This window comes from Podarcis muralis, chromosome 13, assembly GCF_964188315.1.
Source record: "Podarcis muralis chromosome 13, rPodMur119.hap1.1, whole genome shotgun sequence".
In the NCBI taxonomy this organism is placed as follows: domain Eukaryota; kingdom Metazoa; phylum Chordata; class Lepidosauria; order Squamata; family Lacertidae; genus Podarcis; species Podarcis muralis.
In genome coordinates this window covers 23,533,949-23,556,396 of record NC_135667.1, presented here as the reverse complement: position 1 = coordinate 23,556,396, position 22,448 = coordinate 23,533,949, and the positions used below count along the sequence as shown (strand labels likewise).

General features: G+C 46.9%; 1 protein-coding gene across 3 annotated transcripts in view; it reads left to right on the top strand.

Moving 5' to 3' along the window:
• ARHGEF40 (Rho guanine nucleotide exchange factor 40) overlaps positions 1-22,448 on the top strand; it is a 39,317-nt gene that overhangs the window by 4,698 nt on the left and 12,171 nt on the right. For all 3 annotated transcript variants that reach the window (XR_013390392.1, XM_028702429.2, XM_077917190.1), the window contains exons 2-10: positions 7,961-8,158; positions 8,870-10,661; positions 16,220-16,340; positions 17,320-17,425; positions 18,076-18,174; positions 19,128-19,244; positions 19,713-19,811; positions 21,179-21,306; positions 22,270-22,387. Coding sequence is in view for 2 of the 3 variants with exons in the window: in XM_028702429.2 (XP_028558262.2) it covers positions 7,961-8,158; positions 8,870-10,661; positions 16,220-16,340; positions 17,320-17,425; positions 18,076-18,174; positions 19,128-19,244; positions 19,713-19,811; positions 21,179-21,306; positions 22,270-22,387 (2,778 nt within the window). In the remaining variant the exon portion in view is untranslated. The remainder of the gene's footprint in view (positions 1-7,960; positions 8,159-8,869; positions 10,662-16,219; positions 16,341-17,319; positions 17,426-18,075; positions 18,175-19,127; positions 19,245-19,712; positions 19,812-21,178; positions 21,307-22,269; positions 22,388-22,448) is intronic.

Genomic DNA, 22,448 nt, shown 5'->3' with positions numbered 1-22,448 from the left:
CACTTCCTCCCAGAAGCTTATACAGTGGTACCTCAAGTTACAGATGCTTCAGGTTACAGACTCCGCTAATCCAGAAATAGTACCTCGGGTTAAGAACTTTGTTTCAGGATGAGAACAGAAATCACGTGGTGGCGGCGTGGCAGCAGCAGGAGGCCCCATTAGCTAAAGTGGTACCTCAGGTTAAGAACAGTTTCAGGTTGAGAACGGACCTCCAGAATGAATTAAGTTCTTAACCTGAGGTACCACTGTAGTGGGTTTATGTGCCCCCCCCATTTTATTCACAAAGCAAGCCTGTGAGGTATGTTAGGCTGAGATACTGTCACAGTGAGCTTCATGGCTAAGTTCAGATTTGAATATTTTTCTCTGATAGAGCCAGTCCTACCATTACAGAGAGTGAGCCGGGTTGCCTTAGGCGGCGATGTAGAATGACCTGGTTCAGGGTTCCAGCTAGCCAGCCAAATCCGTTCCATTCTCACCTCACGTTTTCCCCCTTCCCCACCCTGTCAGTCAGTATTTTGTGCCCACTGAGTATGCTCAGTGTTCAGTGAGCGATTTTGGGATCTCCCATCTTAGGATTTTTTAAATAGAAGGTTTCCTCCTTTTTGTACTTCTGCAAACCTTGGGGTTCCCCCAAGTCTGCTGATAATTCTCCTTTGTGCATGGCTGGTGCTGTTTTCATTGCAGAAAGATCCACGCTTTGAGAAGGAGTTTGGGTTTGGTATTAGTACATAGGATGGAGATGCGGAGACTCCAATTTCCGTTTATGAGAAAGAGAGAGATAATATATATATACTCCACCAGCAATATTTCTGGAGGAGGACGGCTTTCTGTTTTTTTGCCAGCCACTGTTCTCCCTGGAACCATCTGCCTTGCACACCCTCCAGGACGGCGAGCCAAGAAGGGGCCTCCCCACTCCTTCCTGCCTCCTGCCAGTGTCTGTGTGGGAAGGGGGGGTTGCCTCTTCCTGTCGGGGATGTAGAACTTCTCCCTCAAGCTTGGCTGGCTCCGAGTCTCTACTTTCCTGCCTCTCTTCCAGAAAGTGGCAAAAAGCTCCTGGGGGGCGTAGGAGGAATGTAAAACAGACATACTTTCCACTATTCTACAAAGTACCGTGCGGCTAAAAACTTGAACTGAGGCCTGGTGAGGGCTAGTCCCTGAAAAGTAGCCAGGTTGCCAGTTTGAGCCTTCCTTGTGGGAAGAGGGCTGGGGCCGGCCCTATAATGAGACGCGCTGAGTCACTTGTCTCAGGTGTCAGATTGAAGGGGGGCAGTGGAATGAATGCCACCCCCCACTGCCTTGCTAAGCCACCCCCCACCCCCGGCTGCTAGAATGAGTTTGCCCCCTTGCCAGCCGCTGCTTGAGCTCTCGTTTCCGGCAGCTGCCTTGGCTAGACGTTTTGACACGGTGCTGTGAGACTTGGGACACCTTCGCTGCTGTGCTTGCAGTAAGTAGCAGTTGCCCGTCTTGTTGGGTGCAGCGACTGGGGATGAGGGGTTGCTTCAGGTGGCAAAACAGCTTGGGCTGGTCCTGGTTGTAGGGCACCGGCTCTGCATGTAAAACAAGGATGTAGTGCCTTGGCCTTGGGGATATGAGTGCCACCGCCTGGTTCTCTTTATCAAGCCCTTGGGACTCTTTGTCACTCGCCCTCTTGAGTGCTTTGGCCTGCCTGGAATGCGTCCTTGAGCAGTGATAACTGCTGCTTGCCAGAATGGAGGCTTGTATGTGCATTGGGTGTGTTTAGAAGGAAACCTCTTGACTTCTGTGTGGCTGGAATGCAACCTGCTGTACAAAGGTAAGAGTCACATGTATCTCTCTGCTTAAGTTTGCTTCTACCTCTCACATGTGCCTGGAAGGTTTGTTTGCTTGTTTATTTTATTTATATCCCACCTGCCTTCCAAAGAGCTCAAGGTAGCTTTCCTGGCTCTTCCTCTCTCCTCACAACAACCCTGCAAGATACTGTATTTTTTGCTCTATAAGACTCACTTTTTCCCTCCTAAAAAGTAAAGGGAAATGTGTGTGCGTCTTATGGAGCGAATGCAGACTGCGCAGCTATCCCAGAAGCCAGAACAGCAAGAGGGATTGCTGCTTTCACTGCGAAGGGATCCGTCTTGCTGTTCTGGCTTCTGAGATTCAGAATATTTTTTTCTTGTTTTCCTCCTCCGAAAACTAGATGCGTCTTGTGGTCTGGTGTGTCTTATAGAGCGAAAAATACGGTAGGTTAGGCTGAGAGAGTGACAGGCCCAAGGCCACCAAGTGAGCTTCATGGCTGAGTGGGGATTTGATCTCCCAGGCTATGGTCCAGCACTCTAACCACTACACAATTCTGCCTGTGAGCTTCCTCGCACCAGTGAAAAGATTCCAGGTTCAATCCCTGCTGTCCCCAGTTAAATGATATTGAATAGTAGGCAGGAAAAGTTCTCTGTTGGGAAGCCGCCACCACACAAGGGCAACGAGTTTACTGGGTGATTTGGGATGCTGGTTTCAGAGGCGGATTTAGGGAAGCATGGCTGGTTTGGTCGCACTGGGTGCAGAGCCTCGGGGGTGGCACAGCTGTGATGTAGAAAGGAAGGCAAAAGGCACCCAATTTTGGCATTGCCCAGGGCACCACTGGAGAGCCAGAGGTTCCTCACCATTGTCCCAAAGGGTGAAGGCAGCAATAGTATGCAGGATCTGGAGTGGACAGAAATTGAATGAAAAGGGGTAGAGAGATGTTAATGGATATGCAGTGGGATGTGTTTTACAAAAGAACAGAAGACAAATTCCTCACTACTTATGCCAAAGAGGAAAAACGCATGAGAATACGGTATCCTTTAAGCTCAGTGATTTCATAGATTGGCTAATTATACTCACTAGAGAAGAAGCAAGGGCAGTTAAATGATACAATAACAAGCCCACCTCTTCAAAGAGAAGGATGTGATTCAAAGTTAAGAGATCGATTCAAATTTATTATCACCAGGAAATTATTAGTTTTAAAAGCTTTCTTTGTTTTGACTCTTTGGGCACAGATGACTTGGCAAGTTACGGTACTTATGCAGCAGAGGTGAAACTGGGATCCCAATCAATCCAGGAAAGGAAAAGGCAGGCTACAGTGCGACTGAAGATCCTATGGAAGTGTAAGCTTGAAGGGTATAGTTGGCCAGGTAGACTGTTCCCCCAGCAGCCAGGTAGCTGGCCCCGATGCCCTGATGGTCATTATTGTGTGGTTGCAAAGAGAGAGGACAAAATTCCTCCCTGGAGATGCCTTTTGCCTATCTCCAACAAAATGAACACACTTCACTTGAAGACATTCATGTTTTGCTTAAACTATATTCCACCTGCTGATAACCACAAAGATGGGATTTCATTATTATTATTATTATTATTATTATTATTATTATTATTATTAGTTTATATACTCCTTTCTGAAGTGGTATGTGGCTTTTTTCCAGGGAGCCTCTGTTGGCCACCACATCTTTCTGGTTCTTGGGCATCATCCTGACACAATCCCTTCTCCTGACATGCACACCAGTGCATGTTACCTCCTGGCATTTTCCTTACAGGCCCCAGAGGTGACCAGTGATGTGCCATGGAAGGAGAACTCCTGAAGTATCTCTTGGTGGAAGTGGTGATGAAACGTGTAAGGATAAGGGTAGCCAGATGACACTTCTCTGAAGTTCCTCCAGCAGGCCTTGCCAACTACCTCAGCAGGGATCAGTTTGCTGTATTGATGACAGGTACTGGCACATGGCTGGAAGGATCTAGACTTGGTTCCCCTCTGCGTTTGGCTTAAAAAGCAGGAGTGGGGAAACTTTTAAAGCCCACAGGCCATGTACTTTTCCAGGCAACCTTCTGGGGGAACCCAGTGGTGGTGTAGCCAGAGGCAAAACATGAGGGAAACAACAGATGTTGCTCTTGTCTTAGTGCAGTAGGCCACATTCAAGTCATGCAAAGCTCAGAGGTTTCTAAGGAAAGCAAGAGGCCTTATCACAGTTCAAGGACACAGTCCAGTCGGCCTAAAGCTCTCCAGGAGAGGGTGGAGCAGTGTCCGCAAGAGAGAGTCCCAAGGGGTGGACAGAAATGCTTAATGGCCCCCAGGCCTGAGGTTCCTCACCCCTAAACTAAAGCATAGAGGGTTACACATTGCCCCATCTTGTTTCCAAAGCATCCTGTCCATATATACCACTTCATATGGTGTATATGAGGCGGAAGAATTGCTGATGGTGTTGAGGAAAGCAGAGTATTCCATCAGTGGGACATTAGGTGCGTTTTAAGAGTTTGCCCTCCGGTGCCATTAAAGTTATCCTGCCAAGCAGGTAAGCAGGTGCAAGAATGTGGGGAGAGGCAGGAGAACAAAGAAGCGCCAGAAAAATAATAGGGAGTGCTGGCAGAAGACGTGTGTTTCTGGGAGAGTCCTAGCTCCACAAGGGGGGCTCTTAAAGAAAGCAGGGTGGAGTGAAAAGGCAGGTAAGACTAACACTCTCAGCACACAGCCAGGGAGATGTATTCATACATCTCTTGCCTTGTGCCCAGCTGGACTATATACTTCAGCCTGGTCTCTCCCCCCTGCCCTTAAATAAGATTCATGGTTTCTTCCTTTGCCTGGTGGAAGAGTCAACAAGAGAGGGGAGAACAGTGAGCTGAGAGGAGGTGCAGCAGGCAGCAGCTGTAATGGGGGGACAAGGGAGAAAGGTGTGTGTCGGGGGGGGGGGGAGTAGGAAAGCTGAGGGTGGGGAGATGCAGATGCTGTCGCAGTGCTTCTTCTTCTCTGGGCCCCTCTCTGGCAGGTGACATCACCGTTCTGGCACCGAAAGAAGGAGAAAAAGCACCAAATCCTGTTTTCCCTACCATTGTGTAATCTTAGGCAGCCTCTTCTATATCTGGGATTAGGAGAACTGATTTTTTAAGACATAGTAGCATACCCTCTCCTTTTTAGAAATGTAAAATAAAGCCCTGTTTACGCAAAACACATGAATATGTGCTCTTGCATTTGGTGTCCCCCCCCCCCATAGACAGCTACACCCAACAGATGGTTGCTTGCACAAAGGCAACCTGAAAGTGCAGCCCTGAGTCACTGTCGTTGCAGATGTGCTCTGTATCCACATAACGCTGTAATAGGTTTCAAGGCACTCCAACTTCTTCATCAGTTGTATGTGAGCACTGAGCTTTTCACTGTGAGGTTTTTATAAGCCGCCCTGCAGATCTGGCCCTACCGTTAGGGAGAATAAGGTTGCTGCAGCGGATGCTGAGGGCAATTCTCTGTGTGTGTCTTGCACAGCTCCCCGTATTCCCTAAGGGAGCCTGATGTACTCGGGCACATTGTCCTTTTGCCACTGCAGAAAACAAGATTCATATGCCAGTCCAGTCAGTTTCTGTACAAGGAATTTTAGGAGGCGGGGGTCTGTATCTTGTCCTTCACCTCAGGCAGCAAAATGTTTTGGGCAGAAAACTGTGTGGTCTGTAAGCCATTTGAAGAAACGCGGAAATAAAATGAACAAAAAGTCTCAAAATCTTGTGGCATTTTAAAGACGAAGGGCTGCATCCTAACCTAGTTCTATTTAGAGTAGGCTCATTGAAATGAATGAATGTTACTCAGGTCATTAATTTCAATGGGTCTATTTGTGTATGACTAACACATTGGATACAACCCTAACAAATGTCTCATGACATTTTGGGTGTGCTACAAGACTCTTAAATTGTTTTTGCTGTGACAGAGTAACACTGTTACCCCTTTGGAAATAAATACAAGAGCTAGTGGTACAAATAAGTCAATTCTAAAGGGTTGTAATGGTTACTGTCTGCTACAGGTTTTTGTTTTTTTTTAAGGCTCAATTCAGGGTGGATTTGATTTAAATCAAATCGATTAAAATCACAATTTAAATCACTAGTCAGTAAGACTTGATTTAATTTCCCCCCTTTTTTTACAGAAAGGCATTCCTGCTGGTATAATCTTAATATTTACAATGAGATGAAGGCTTCATTTTTTGGAATAATAAATTTTCAGAGTAGTTTTTACAGCTATATCAAAAGTTAATGATTTGGTTATACTATTAGAAATACATAGACAGATTATTATGAAATTATTGTGAGGTTTAGTTAGTTAATTGTTTATATTTGGACAACTTTTCTACTGTACTTTATTGGAAGGAGAAAAATAATCATTTCCTTAACAATTTAAACAATTTATTTAACTAAAACAATAACATTGTAGCATATGTATCCATGTTTGTTAAATGATGTGGTTAAACATTTATATATATACTTAGACTGAGTTTTAACACACATGAAAAACTTAAAACAAATCCTTATTTCCTGATGGCCTTTGGACTATAACGTAACTTAAATAGAAAACTATCTTTAGAAATACTTTTTCCTCCAAAAGCATTTTATTTTAAAAATCCAATTTAAATCAAAAAAATCCATTTATTTATTATTTATTTTAAAAATCATTGATTTTTATCCACCCTGGTTCAATTGATGGTATAGTTCCATGGACCCCTCCAGAATTTTCACATTTCAGTACCCAGCAGTGTGTTCCTATGTCAGTGGAGCTTGCCTCTAGGTACGAGGATTTGGATTGCAGAATACCTTCTTTTTTGGACATGTGTTTCATTCCACTTCTGAATTGACATGGAAGGGATGAAAAACCAAGAAAGAAACTTTTAGCACCTTAACAACTTACAAGTTTGTCCATGGCATAAGCTTTCATAGACTTCGGTGCACTTCAAGAAAACTTGCGCCATAATAAATTAAGTCGCCTAGGTGCCAAAAGACTCTGTTGTTTTCTAATGCAGAAGACTAACACGACTACCCCTCTGTAAATGTACAGGACTACACAAAGGGGAAGGGTCGCAGTTCAGTGGTAAGAACATCTGCTTTGCACACCAAAGGTCTCATCTTCAGTCCCTGGCCTCTCTAGGTAAAGCTGGGAGTCACCCTCTGTCAAAAACCCCCGGAAGGGGCACTGCCAGTCAGTGCAGGTAATACTCAGCTAGATAGGCCAGTGCCTTGATTGCTCTAGGGTAGCTTCTAGCATGTTCCCTGTAAATCAAGCGTGCCACCACCTGATTCTGCAGTTTTTGGGATTTTTGAAAACAAAGCAAAATAAATAAATAAATTGCAATAGGTTTGCTAAGTCGTTTGATGTGGATTCTGAAACCAATGCAGGAAAGCAATTTAAAAGAATTAAAAGGTTTGCATCTGATTCAATGTATTTGCAAGTGGTACGGAAAGGGTTCTTGCGACTCGTGATTAGGTGCATTTGGAAGGTCTGGCACAATGGCTGCCTCTTGCTGTTGGCCCCTTTCCCTCGCAGCCTCTTTCTCTCTCTCTCTCTCCCCCCACCCCCATTTCCTTTGCTGGGTGGAGCTGCGGAAGGAATGAGCTCACAGCTGCTAATGTATTCCAGATGGAACCTCGGCTGCTCTGTTCTCAGACTTTGGCACCTTCCCAGACTCTTTCTTCCCTGCTGCCCCCTTATGCCCCCTGTTCTTTTTACACGCTGCCAATCTCTGTGCGCTGCGCCGCCGCCGTCAGCTCCCTTGCTGCCCTGTCCCATTTGGCTCGCCGCTAGGGGGCAGTGGTCTGGCGTGAGGCTTCAGCCAATGCTTGCAGGTAGCCACGACCGCTGCATCTCTTCTGTGAGTTTGCTAAGCAAGGCAAATAAAAATGTACTTTTAAAAAATAAATAAATGGACAAGATCAAGTACAAGGGACCCTTGGCAGCAGTGCAGCAAGTCCCGTGTCATGCAAAACAGCAAAGGACATTGTGTTTGTGCTGAGAAGGCACAGGCGCAACTGGTTGGATTTAGCAGTGGTGGAGTTCATCCTGGAGTATTTAATGGTCTGGGAATTGGCATAGATTCCCTGGTGATTGCATGGGCATTAAAGAGCCAGGGAGCTGGCGATGGGGCAGAAAGGGAAGGTGCAGGGGAGGCTACTGTTGGATGCTGTTTCCCTCTCACTATGCTCTCTCTCTTTGCAGGAACCTGAGCCGGTTGAAGAATGCGTCCAGAGTACACTGGCCGCCTTGTACCCCCCCTTCGAAGCCACTGCCCCCACCCTGCTGAGCCAGGTCTTCGAGGTGCTGGAGCGGACGTACCAGCACGACGCCCTGCGCTACACCCTCGACTTCCTTGTTCCTGCCAAGCACATCCTGGCTCGCATCCAGAGTGAAGCCTGTGTGAGCTGCTGCATCGGTTTGGCTCTGTTCCTCCGGAGTATACCTCTGAGTGGGAAATCTAGCTCAGCACAGGGGCAGTATAAAAGCAATCTGTTCTGACGCTGGAATCCGATTACAGACCTGTAGAACCACAGCTGGTGGACTTCCCCTTTTGAGCTAGAGCTCGCTCCAAGAGTCAGGCTGAGTCTTATTAACTCCAGCATCCCCCTTGCTCCAGACAATAAGTTCCAAGCACATCAACCTTGTACCCCCATTTGAGTGTTGGCAGATGTGGGTGGGTGGCAGTTTTCTTCAGCTTTAGGGCTCTTTGAAATGTTAAGCCGTGCACTGGGCTTCTCCCTCCCCTGCCCATCAGTTGTGTGGATTCCATGATGGTGCCATGCAAAAGCAGGAAGTGTGTGCATCAGGAAAATCTCAGCTTTGGTGCAGAAACCAAGTTTTTAGCCCGTAAGGTGCTGGAGGGATTCTTATAAATCCTTCGACTGGTGAAATGCCAGCTGCCAGAGGAGGGTGGGACAGGATTTCTCATGATCAGGGAGTGGCTCTTTGCCCCTCTGCGAGGTCGGCAGAAGCAAAATAGATAGTGCAAAATAAACAAATTTGCAGTGTATTCATTGTCATGGGACTTAGCATTTCTTGATGCACAATTTTCTTTTCTCCCAAGGCAGTGCTGCATATATAATTCTGTGCCTCTCTTTCCCACTGTTGCAGGCTCAGTATAGTGGCTTTGTGTTCTGCCACGAGGGTTGGCCACTGTGCCTCCGCGAGAAGGTCCTAGTGCAGCTGGGCTCGCTGCCCTGGCAGCACCTCTGCCCTGGCGATTTTTACCTGCAAGTGGTGCCTCACCGGGAGTGCTCTCCGCGTCTGGTGCTGAAATGTCTGTCCCCAGAGGGCCGTGGCGTCCAGGAGCTGCCGGTGTCCTCTGACTCCTACCCCTTCCTTTTCACCGTTGAGTGGCTCAATGGCATCAACAAGGAACGCCGAGCGGGGCGCCTGGAGCGTTGCCTCCTGGCTGCTGGAGAGAAGGTGCTGAGCCTGCCCTGGCCGGAACTGGTCTACCCCCAGTTTGTGCACAAGGACGGGTTCATTGTGGGCCAGCGGTGCCCTGCAGATTTGCCTCCTGAGGTCCTGGGGGCCCGGAGCCCTGGGGACGGGCGCCATTCCGGCAGCGAGAACCGGGAGTCCGAGGGGGAATACGTTCACCTCCTGGAGGTCAGCCCCACCCTGCACCAAGCCCCCAGGATCCCACAGCCTTGCGGTACCCAAATCCAGACAATGCCTACTCGCAAGGGGCACAATAAGAGCAGGAGCCGGCGCCATCGGGCCTGGCTCCACCACAAGTCTGGGTGTGGGGAGAACTTTGCCTTGCGCCAGGCCTGTAAAACCCAGGAGGCGGAGAGGTGCAGCCGAGAAAGCAGCGCTCGGGGGGATAGGGTTGAGCAGCAGAGAGGAAATCCTACTCTAGTCCTGGGTCTAGCATCAGAAGCCTCTCAGGAAGTGGTGAGCTTGAGTCCTGGGCAACAAGAGCAAAACCAGAGCCCCTCTGGAACTCAGGCACGGGCGGCCATTTTTGATGTTGTTGTTGCTGCTGCTGCTGCTGCTGCTGCCGCCACTGAGGACACAGGACAAGGGAAAGCTGAGGTGCCAGGAACTGTCCACCATGATGCTGCTCGTTCCAAGGAGGACAGCAATGAGAACCACTCTCCGGCTGCAGCCACACCAAAACGCACCTCCAAGGGAAACCGCAGGAAGAAAAAGGGGGCCGGGAGAGGAGGCGGCGGACGAATTAGACAGGGGGTCGATCCGGCTAGCAAAGAAGAAGCAGCTTCTACCGATATAAAAGAGCCCAGGAAAGAGGAAATTTCTGTTGGTACAAGGGAACAGGATTCGAGGAATGCAGAAGCTGTAATTAGCACCCAAGAGCAAGCAGCTAGCATCGAGGACTGCTGTGTCAGCATCGCAGTTTGCGGCAGCACCCAGGAGAGAAGTAGCGTCCCTGGGGATCGAAGCCTTGTCGCCGGAGAGGAGGTTGTCAGTGCCAGTGAGTTGGCTGCTGGCACTGGAGAATGTACTGTTGACACCAGGGAGCCAGAGGGTGATGCAGAAAAGTGCTCTCTTTCTGTTGGCGATGGTAGCATTGGCACCAGCGGAAGGGGCATCGGCAGAGAAGGCCCAAGCCTTTGTGCCGAAGATCCAGCTGCTTCTGCTGACGGGCCTGCAGTTGGCAGAGAGGAGCAGAGCATCAGCCCCCCAGGGCAAGGGGTGGATGGTACTGAAGGGCCTTGTATGGGAGAAGAGGGCCTCCCCATTAGCACCGAAGACGCAACGTTGATCCCATTGCCAAAGAAGAAGGAGCCGAGTGCTGATGGGAGAGAGGAAGCCCTAAGTACTGCAGCTGATCAGGGCACAGAGGAAACACAGAATTCCCCTCACCGTGCTGCAGTTCATCTTGGGCAGGCTGTAGACTGGGCGCTTCTGCTGTCGGGTGTCTTTGCTCTAACAGGTAAGTGACAAAGCAAGGCTATCTTGGGTTCAGAGAGTCATCTTTTCAGGATTTGAAACTGCCTTGTTCTGTCCTTCTTGTAACCCTTAGGATGTGCAGAAAACTTTGTACCCCTATGCTTCTGGATTCACAACAGTGTGGGAATACAGTGTTGGGATTATATTCATTTTATAAATGGGAAAACTGAGGCTTTGGTTAGCTTATCCACTCACGCTACAATCAAAAGCTGGTTTTAAGCCAGTTGAGGCATCTCCCCAGGCAAAGCTGCTTTTGCATGAGGAAGTCATAGCTGTTGCAAAGGATCCCACAAATTCACTGGGTAAGGGTAGACAAGCCATCAGCTTTCAGCTCTTGCCCACTCCCATCTGTCCTACAGGTAAAATAAAACTGCTTTGTCTTACAGGTCTGTTGCAAATATTATTGCAATTAAAGCACCATCTACGTGTTAAATGTAATTATGGATTGCGAGGATCCACGTGTTGGATGATGCTTGTGACATCTCTGTAGCGAGTCACATAGATCCCTCCTGCTTCTACCTTTTCTGTTTTAAGAAATGGCTTGCCACTATGGATAGGCTTTTCCCTTTTGTTATCATTTTTCTCCTTTGGAGGCTGTGCACTCCCAAGTTGTTGGAGCGCATTTCTGTCCCTGGAATGTTTACTCCCTCTGTTTCTCCTCTGCCCTTCTCCACTACGCAGGGATGGGGAAGTAGTGCCAGAGATGCTGGGTGAGGCTAGTGCTAAGAGAAAACCATAAACAGGTACAAAATTGGTTCAGAGCTGCCCTTAACTCAGAGGTGCATTCAGGTGAGGGAAGGCCACCTGGGGATGTAGATTTTGGTTGCCACTGAAAATGGTAGAGTGGGAGGCAAGCAAGTCTGGCCCACAGGGCACAATCAACCAACTGGTCCTCCTGGCTAAAATTAGTAGGAGCTGTGAGAGAGCCCATTATGCAGCTTCTTTTAATTTCAGTGGGGCATGTGCAGAAGAATTCTCCAGTGGATTGTGCCCTGTATTAATCAGAGTGCAGAACAGTGGAAGTGTCCTTTGGATTTTCCACCTTGGGAACTTGGGATGGGAACACCAAGTCTAGAATTCTGTGCACACTGCATGAGAGCAAATCCCGTTAAATGCAGTACTGCTTAACTTCCAAGTAAATATTCATAGGCTTGGGAAGCATGGATTGGAATGGAGGTACTCTGATGAGTGGGAAACCTAAGGAGCCATTGCACACTGCAGCCTGTGTCTGACTGTGCGTAAGATCTTTGCAAAACTAGTCTCCTTAGGCTTCCCAAACCGACTGTCCTTTTGCCCACATTTTGCCATCTTCCTCAACATCACAAGGTCTGAGCAAAACAAACCTCCTCACATGCCACATCACAGCAGTTTGCAAAAACCACTCCCTAACCCAAAGCCACAAGACACGACCCAAAATAACACCAGAGCCTGATCACGTTACCAGAGGCCTGTGGCTTGCAAAATGGGAGGCAGACCTCCCTGAGGGCAGTCACTAAAGGGAAGCGTAAACAAAGGCAGGACAGAAAGGAAGGGAAAAACTGGAATGTTACAGGGGAGGACAAAGGGAGGAGCTGCTTCAAAAAGGCATAATATTAGTGGCACTCTTTAGGATCCCTCTATATTTAACAAACTGGTCATCAGAAGTAACAGTGCATCTGAACATGTGGTTAAGCGCCATTATTTTCTTTGAATTTGCCTCATCCTTTCCCCTCTTCCAATTTAGCTTTTTGGTATGCCAGTGAGATGATAAGAGGGGGATCAGAGGACCCTCCACGCACAGAAAGAACATGGGGCAGGGGCCATGTGGGTTAGCTTCACACTCTGTTTACCATGCCATCCATATATGTTTAGAGGATGTTGAAAGGAACTCTGTATGTGCACTGCTATACTTGCATAGAACTTCTCCAAGCAAGAGAGAACTCTATTTGAGGTACAGTGGTACCTCAGGTTACATACGCTTCAGGTTACATATGCTTCAGGTTACAGACTCCACTAACCCAGAAATAGTACCTCGGGTTAAGAACTTTGCTTCAGGATGAGGACAGAAATTGTGCTCCGGCGGTGCGGCGGCAGCAGGAGGCCCTATTAGCTAAAGTGGTGCTTCAGGTTAAGAACAATTTCAGGTTAAGAACAGATCTCCAGAACAAATTAAGTACTTAACCCGAGGTACCACTGTATTCCTAGGCCTCCTTCTGACACACTCTGAATGAGTTGGGGGCGGCGGGGCATGACCACTTGGTACATCAGTGGAAGTGGGCAGAGACCCCCCGCCACCATCTTTTTCCAGTGTGTGTGTGGGGGGGGGGTTATTTGAGCTGTCCGAAGAACTGCCCTATCAGAACAGTCCAGAGCAGCAATTAGTCATTCATCCCATGTTCAGCAGCAGCCAATCAGATGCCTTTGGGAGCTCAAAAGCAGGGTGTGCTAGGCAATATCTCTCCCCCCCCCCCCAAATCTGTTCCCAGCATCTGGTATTCAGAGCTAAACTGCTCCACTAGCATGAAGGTTCCATTTCGCTTTCGTGGCTAATAACCTTTGATTGACTTGTTTCCCCCTGCGTTCATCTAATCCATTTTAAGAGGCATCTAAACTGAGGTTAGGGGGAAATGCTGTTTCCTTTCAACTGATGTGGTAGAGACCTTTGGGGCTGGATCCAAAGGTTCTCGCTTCCTCTGTTGGAAAGCTTTTTCCTTCGATAGAAGAACATCCATTGGCAGAAGACTCGGAGGAAGCAAAGGACGAGAACTTTGGGATCTGACTGCTGCCCTTTCCCACAGCACATGAGCTTAGTGATGACAATGTGTTCCTCCGTGTAACACAACAGTGCTTTGAAAAAGACCTGTAGGGCGAACTTACATTTGTATAGGGCAGGGATGGAGAACCCTTGGCCCGCTAGGTGTTGCTGAACTGCAACTCCCATCTGTCCCAGCGAGCATGGCCAAAGATCAGGGATGATGGGAGTTGTAATCCAGCAACATCTGGAGGGTGGCATGTGTTCCCCATCTGTGGTGTAGGGCAATATATCCCAGCACACAATACAGTAGCAGGGGAAATGGAAGAATTTCCATTACAATGACAATGTGTCACCATCTGGGTGTGTGTTTATAAGAACAGGTAGCTTAAAGAAAAAGGTAACTCGCTTGGCAAGATTTTCCTAAAGGAAAACAATGAAAGGTGGGTGGGGAGTGTCTTTTAAACAGCCTTAATTTTGTCAGTTATGAATGATACAACTTCCATATCTGCAAAGCAATTGCAAGTCGCAAAAGTGGAGCACTTACACTATTTCTGAGGAAACATCAGACCTTCCAAGTGTCCCTATTTCCCAGGGACAGCCCCTGATTTACAAAAGCTGTCCCAGTTTCTGATTTGATCCCAGAATGTCCTGCTTTTCCTTAGGATGTTCCTATTTTCATCAGAGAAATTTGGCAGGGTATGGAGTTATCTGACCCCTGAGTGGTCTGAAGGCAGCCCTGTACAGTGGTACCTCGGGTTACATACACTTCAGGTTACATACACTTCAGGTTATAGACTCCACTAATCCAGAAATATTACCTTGGGTTAAGAACTTTGCTTCAGGATGAGAACAGAAATTGTGTGGCAGCAACAGGAGGCCCCATTAGCTAAAGTGGTGCTTCAGGTTAAGAACAGTTTCAGGTTAAGAACAGATCTCCAGAACGAATTAAGTATTTAACCTGAGGTACCACTGTATAGGGAAGTTTTATGTTTTTATATATGTTGGAAGTTGCCCAGAGTGCCTGGAGCAACCCAGTCAGATGGGTGGGGTATAAATAGAAAATTATTATTATGGAATAGGGTGTCCCTATTTTCACTGGAGAAATGTTGCAGGGTATGGAACATTCAGGGTCTAGGTATCTGGAGATATCCCCCTCTACCCAAAAAGAACAATGCATACTATGGCTTTGAGGGATCCTTAGTTAACTTATGGAAGCTCATAGAAATAAAGTTTTCTGTCCCTTCCTCTTACCTGCAGCCACCTGCCAACCTCACAAAGGCTTCATTGAGGTCGTGTGTGTGTGTGTGTGTGTGTGTATGTGCATGCTCCCTCTTGAGAAGTGAGGAAGGAATGGGAAAACTTTCTCTATGTGAACTTCTTTAAGTGAAATTATCTTAGGATTCAAGCTCTATTCTTTCATTGTTTGGGAGGGGGGCTGAGCTTCCATTTAGGCTTTTTGGAGGGTTTTATGTAGCTCTTCTGCGAAGGCAGGAATTAGAAACTTTCCTTCTGTGAACTCTCTTATTCTAACAACTTAGGATCTAGGCCTTTGTGCTGTGTGTTTGCTGTTATGGAGCAAATAAATTATAGGAACTGGTAGGAAATGGATTTTTTTCAATCAGTAGGAAATTACCACTTTTTTCCCAACCCCAAAAGGCAACATAACCCTGGGAAGATGGCGCAGTAACTATTTTATGGAGCATGAGCTCAGGGGTTCTTCCTGTAATAGTCTATTTTTTTTAAAAAAAAAAAAAATTGTGTTGGTTTGGTAAATAGGCATGGCTTGCATATGGCAATGGCTAAAATCTGCCCTCTTTAATCTTGTATTATCTCTGCTTTAGCATGCAAGCATAGCAAACTTCTTCATTGATATAGTTGCATCTGGGCTTTCCCACACTCTTAACATGCAGCAAAAACAAGGTTTGCAACCATCTGTATACTTGGCAAAGTGCTGCAGCCAAGTTTGCTTCTCTGAGGGAAGCATATGTTTTGTCTCATTCACAGGCTGCGTTTTGAGATGTATACTTAAACCTTAAGGTGTACACTTTAGAACTGCAATGTGTGAACAATTTAATTATATGGTGGGGATTTGAGTGGCATCTAAGCTCAGTGTGATTTCAGAGGAGGGAACAAGGATTAACTGTGAGTCAGGACTAAAGTGGATCAGACCCCTTGGCTGTTCCACAGCCTTATGGCAAGTAAGGGAAACCAGTGGCCTGTGAGCCAGATCCGGCCCACAGATCCTTTCTAACCAGCCCTTAGAAAGAACATTTCACAAGCCTCATCCCCCTTCTCAGCTCTTCTTCACTGTGATGCCTGCCATCATTTTGTTCAATTGGCATCAAAAAGGGTTCAGGAACTATCAGAACGTATGCTTCCCCATATCCTCAAATGCTTGCTAAGGTCTTCATTTAAAACTGTGCACTTTAGAGTAGCGGTTTTAAAGGCTTCTGTCCCTTGCTATTCCCAGTGAAAAAAGTGGCTGTTAAGAAGAAAGGCTCTGTCAGACCTCACTCCAAGTTCCTGCTTGCCTTGAAGCAGTGGACCCAAATGCTTTTTTTGCCCCTCATCTTTCTTGACAGGTTCTTGAAGCTGCAACCCTCTTTTTTTTTTTTTACTGTTGTTTGCTGTTTCTCAGTAGCTGAGCAGCTGGGGTTGGGTGGCAACAGAAGAAAAGGAAGTTTGGAGTCAATGAAATTTGGATTTTGAGTGGCTAACCTGCTCGTTTGTTTGAATCAGGACCGGGAGCTTTCTCAGGTTCCAGGACAAATGTCCCTCATGTTTTTCTTCTGATGCTCTCTCCACAGGAGGAATGGACAGGTCAGGACGGCCCTTGCTGATTGTGGTGCCTCAGCCTCTTCGGGATGAGCTGCCACCAGGACAAACGGATCTAGTCAATACCATGAGATACCTGTACTCCCTTCTCAGGTAAACTTCTACCTCAAGACGCAGCTCCTCCCAAGGTGACCCAGCAGGAGATAAAGTGTGTCGGCTTGAGTAAACAGCTGTGCTAATAAATATGTAAATAGTCTTCAAGTGAGGCTGATTGTCAGGATTTCTTTCCAAAGAAAAATAAAATAAATTCATCAAGAAAGGTGGAAAATTCAGTAAATTCTCCTCAGCATCGTCATAAAATAGCAAGCCAACAGAAACCGCTTTGGAAAGCCATTAACAGTCAAATTGGCTTAAATTTGTAACTTAAAGTTGTTTTGACACATGATGCTAAAAAGTGCCTTTGAGGCACTGTTTGCACCAAGTGTGAGTGTTTTCATGAGCTAATGTGGCATCATGGTTAAAGGTATGAGCAGTGAGCTGGAAAAAAAACCCCTCAGTTCATATCTTGCCATGAATTCATTTCATGGCTTTAAGCCAGGGATGGGGAACCTGTGGCCTTCCTGTTGCTCTTTGACTAATGACTCCCGTCAGCCCCAGCTTGCATTCAGAGGACCTCGGATTCCCCATCGCTGCTTTAAATAAGCCACTAGATCCCACCGCCCTTTCCTCATCTGTAGAGATAATAATACAGGCCTACCTTATAAGGACCAGTAAACTGTGCTGATATAATGTATGTGGAGCGCTTTGAACACCATGATGTTAATTAGTACCATTCAGTGCACAGTTGCTGTCAGTTCTCTACTTCTTAATTTGGAATTGTTAACAACAAAGAATTTCCTCCTGTGCCTTGTATGTACTAATGATAGTACACAGAAATATATATATACACAGAAATTTCTTCAGTTTTCTCATCTGTACAACTGTGGTCTATTGTGAGGATAATATAAGCCTTATGCCTCCATGAAGCCCTTCACAAGTGAAATATGCTGACCAGCTTTTGTACACTGACTTTGCTGCCCCTTTGATGACTTTGCAGCTCCATTTCTCCCTTTTCTCTCCACAATTGTCCCAGGCAAGAGCTGAAGGCCCGTGGGTTGACACTATTGTTGGACCTGAGCCAGGTGGATGACTGGGCCCTCCAGGCCCCTGTGCTGCTGCCGGCCATTAGGACATTCCAGGTATCTTCCTGACTCGACTGTAGGAGCTCTGTATCTGTGTCCTCGTGTTTTCTGCTCCTGTTCCTCAGTAGACAGGCTGTGGGTTTTACTGATGCAGCAATAATTTATTATGGCAATATCTTCAGAATGTAAAGGGTGGGGGGGAGGAGAAGGTGCTCACTGTCACAGCCTTCCATATTTAGGATAGGTATGTATAATGGCATAATAACAGTAATGATCATGGCGATGATTATGATTACATAATGAAAAGTGATCACCAACTCTTCTGCCCTGGACATCAAAATGGTACTAGATTAAAATAACAACAAAGCTTTCCACCCTTTGAGAATATATTAATTTATTAATTCAATTTCTATCCCACCCAGAGGAGGGATGGGGTAGCAATATGGTAAAGCTTTGGCTTTTCCATTTCGTTGTCTGAGAGCCACTACTAAGAAGCCCCTTCTGTGACCCCTTGTTGCCTCTTGCATACCACAGAACATTGCAGCTCTTGTGGCTATGCCCTATGCCCAAGGCCCCCTCCTCTTCCCTAATCCACAACTTTTTCTCCCTCTGCCTGTATCTCAGAACCACCTCCCATCTTTTCTTCCTACTCTATGAAAACCTGATGCAAATACGCCTCCATAAAGCAAAATCATTTATCTTTTTAGGAGAGTTCTCCAGCCCCCATCCGTCAGCTGCTGGTGATATTGCCACCTGATGACCGTTTTGTACCCCATGAAGAGGAGCTGGCTTTGGAACCTGCTGCGGTAAATTCTCCTATTTATTATTGTTTATATACCACTTTTTCCTCCAAGGTGCTCAAGGTAGTGTACATAGCCCCCTCTCTTCCCATTTTTCCATCACAACAACCCTGTAAGGTAGCTTATGCTGAGAGACTGTGACTGGCCCAAGGTCACCCAGTGAAGTTCATGGCTAAGGGGGGAAGGTCACTTATTGACTGCATTTCTGAATCACCTTTCGTCCCAAGGGATCCCAGTGCAATGCACAATAAAAAAGTACTTCCAATAAATAAAGCATAACAGATAGCCAAATATGATTTAAAAATATCAGAACCATTAAAACACAAAAAACCTTACCTGTAGTTGTTAGGTATTGAAGCAACTTTACTGGTTTTGTCAAAGCCTAGCAGAAGCATCTTCAGCTAGTGCCTCAATGTTATAAAGGAAGGAAGAAAAATGTACCGCCAAATGGAGAGCATTCTAGTATTGGGGTGTCACCACAGAGAAGGCCCTGTTGCATGCCCCTGTACCAGGAATGCTCATGGGAACAATGAGTAGAGCCTCTCCTGCCCCACCCAAACCCTGTGATCTTGAAGAACAAGTTGGATGTTATTGGAATTGAATCCAGGCCTCCTAAGCCCCAGCCAGCACTCTGTATGCAGAATAAAAGTAGTGGAATATAAACATGACAAAATACTGCAGAGAGAACACTGAAAGAGACAACTTAATTTGTACTTTGTCGTACATAACTGTACTTCCAAGGTGTGTGTGTGTGTGTGTGTGTGTGTGTGTGTGTATGTGCGTGTGTGATAATTAGAACTAGCTAAGGACTGCCCCTCTCTTCTCTAATGTTAATTTGGGCCTATCTTGGACCTAGGGTTCACGACTGGAGCAGAAGATGGGTGGTGAAGGGACTGGGGTTAGGCACTGATGCAAGGAGGCAGGATTGCCTCTGACCTAATAGACTCCTTTGCCCACAGGAGGTCAGAGTTCTCTCTCTTCCTGAACTGCCACATTATGTGGCTTTGGACCAGCTGACTCCGACACTAGGAGGGACCCTGAACTACTCAGCACGCAAATGGGTTGAGGAACACCAGGTAAGAGAGATTATCAAGGAAATGGATCTTGTGTGCTTCTGCACATGGTTCATCCATGGAACCAAGGCAGCCTCCCTGTAGCCCTGCACAGAATCCCCCTGCCTTTCCTTCCTAGTGGTATACGGTTAATGTCATAAGCGCTGGCTCCCTGGGTGCCACAGCACCCACAAAACTTCCCATGAAGGAGCTGGGCACCCACAAATGTTGGCGCCGTGTCCACAGGTGGCCTTTTCCTTACTGGCTTTCAACATATCCTTGAACTTTCTCACCCCACTCCAGCTGCATCCAGACTCTGTGTTAACTTGGGTCTCATGTGGGCCCACAGACCACTAGCCACAAATGACAATGGGCCACTGTGACTCCTCCTTCTCTCACAAGGCATTTTCTCTGGGTGACCTTCATGTATATTCCAGCTCGGCACTTCTGTGGTACTTATCTTCCTCTGCCCCACCTCTTCTCTCTGCACAGGCTCTTGAGCAACTGCAGTCACTCTGCCGTAGTGTCCTACAGGCTGTGTGCGAGGCCAGTGCCCACCTTGAAGCAGTGGGAACAGCGTCAAGTCAAGAGGTAAACTCATGTGGTGGTTCTCCAGAGACTATGAGGGTGCAGGAACATAGCAAGTAATTGGTTTGTTTTTGTGATGTGTGATACTTCTGTTTATGGACTTGTACGTTTCTCTGGTTCACTTGTGGTTCTATAGTTGTTACGACTTACAGTCTTAAATAAGATACGGACATGTCTGCTCGGAAGTAAGCCTGATTGAGTACAGTGGGGCTTACTCCCAGGTAAGTGTGCATAGGAATGCAGCCTTACCTACTGTGAAAGCATCAGAATAACCATTCTGCTGGGGACACTAAGATGGGACTGAACTTTGGTTCACTTGGCCTCAGGCCTGCATGTAATTCATGTATTCTGCATTAGTCCTAGAAAGAATCATATAGTGTGGAGAAATTCCAGCTTGGCATGCTAAAAAAGACTGGAATCTTTTTGCAGATACTCCCTTGTGTACTGCTACAGTAATAAGGGTGAAAAAATTAAGGCAGTGACTAAATAAACCTACATCTCGGTTGTACCACTTCAGAGTGCAGGCTGCTTAGTTTTCTGTGGAGGGTTGGGGTAACTGACCAAGTTTTCTAGTGGTCAGGAAGTGAGGTTTCACCACTTTGTGTATCTCTTCGCTCTTCCCTTTGATGAGCAGTGGCTGTAAAAATTATTCAAAGTAAGGTGAATATCAACAAATTTGCTTGATTATTTGGCCATTGTAGAAACCAGGGTTATTGCTGCAGTATTTGGGTTACTGAGGATCTGAATGCCCCCCCCCCCGCCCCGTTTTTAAAGCACAGAATGTGCATGACTTTAGTGATTTATTCCCTAGTACAGTCAAACCTCAGTTGTCGAACGCAATCCGTTCTGGAAGCCCGTTTGGCTTCCGAAATGTTTGACAACTGAGGCGTGGCTTCCGATTGGTTGCAGGAGCTTCCTGCACTTAGTGGAAGCTGCATCGGACATCCGGCTTCCGAAAAACGTTTGAAAACCAGAACATTTACTTCCAGGTTTTCTGCATTTGGAAGCCGAAACATTCCAAAATGGAGGTGTTTGGGATCCGAGGTTTGACTGTATCTCTAACTGCTCCGTAAACAAATCAGCATGAATGCTCAATAAAGACTGGATGCAATCTAACCTCTGTATTAGCTTGGTGCAAAATATCAGGATGAATTCTGAATAAATAATTTGGGTGGAGGAGTCAGGACTGGTTGTGTTGCTGTGCTGTTTTGTTCTATGCTAGTTATTATGATAGTCATGTCAGCGCTGGTATGCAGCATTACCACGTTGCCATAGTTTCTTTTCTGTCGTTGAAGTCAGAATTCCCATTCCACTATCCCCCAACCCATTCCTTTTGCCTTGTCCTAACTGCTAGGATCTCACCCCTGTAGGAACTGTCGGCCCAGATCACCTTGCACCAAGAGACCATGCAGAAGCTCCTCTCAGAGCCGCGCCTGCTGGAACTCCAGCGCCGTGGGGGGGCCTTGCTGGCACGGCTGCCCCCCCTGGGGCCCTGCAGGTGAGGATCAGGGCTGCAGGGCATCATAGCAGAAAGTTCCCTTTGTCCCCTGTTCCCATTTGTTCTGTAGCAGAGTTATGTAAAATAACAACAGCACTTGTGGATAGCTTTTCAAGATATTGTATAATACACTTCACTGCTGTTCAATTAACCTTCCTGCGTGTTGGAGTAATCCTGCAGTTATGTGCTTACGTATCTGGAGGGGATGCTTAATTGGTGTGTGAGTGGGTGGCAGGGAAAGTAGCTTAGCAGCTTGATTTCCATTGCCTGTGTGTGTATGTGTAAAATCAATATTGTATGATCTGCACCATCAGAACCAGCAAGACATGGCTGATTGCCCATTGTAAGCATGAAGTTGTTCTAGGCTCTCTCTCTAACTTTATGTTATAATGCGCGATGGCATCTGTTTTGCACTATGACACCCCACTTCCATGGCAGCCATTTTGTGACTGGTGCCCCCCAGCACTCCCTTAACATTTGAAATGTGCCCATTGGGTCAAAAACAGCCCCTGATATATGTAGCGTGTAGCTCGTTCCTAAGATCTCTGAAACACAAGGTGGGGGTGGGAAGGCAGCAACATTTTAGCTGATCTAGAGCAGTAAAAAGACTTGCAGCAGTATGCAGCCATTGGCCTGTGAGGGATAATTCCTGTCCCTCTCCACCCAGGGAGAATGTCCCATGTAAAGAATTTTCAACAGATTTTTATCCAAACTTTCCTCAAACCCTTTTTTTTGTACACGTTGGCATCTCCCATTGAAGTAGAGAGACCCTTCTGTTACATAAAGCAAAATAGTCGAGTGGGGGGGGGGGATTGTTCCCCAGAATGGCCATAAGTGGGTCACGTTCAGTTCGGCCTTCACTGGCGTTAACCTGGCCCACGCCAGTTTCTTCCTTCCTTGCTTCATGCAGCAGCTTCATACCGCAAGGCTCAGAGTAACTGTGTGTGTCCTTTCCCCCTGTAGTACAGAGGCTGTGGCTGCCACCAGGCTCTACCAAGAGGTGGATGAGGCCCTTCATGGCCTGGTCCAGCTCAGCAACCGGCGCCTGGAGGTGCTGCAACAGGAACGGGAAAATGCACAGGTAATTCCTAAAGTCCCTCATTATGTCTCTGTGGGGAAAGCTACGGCCTTCGGGGCTTTGG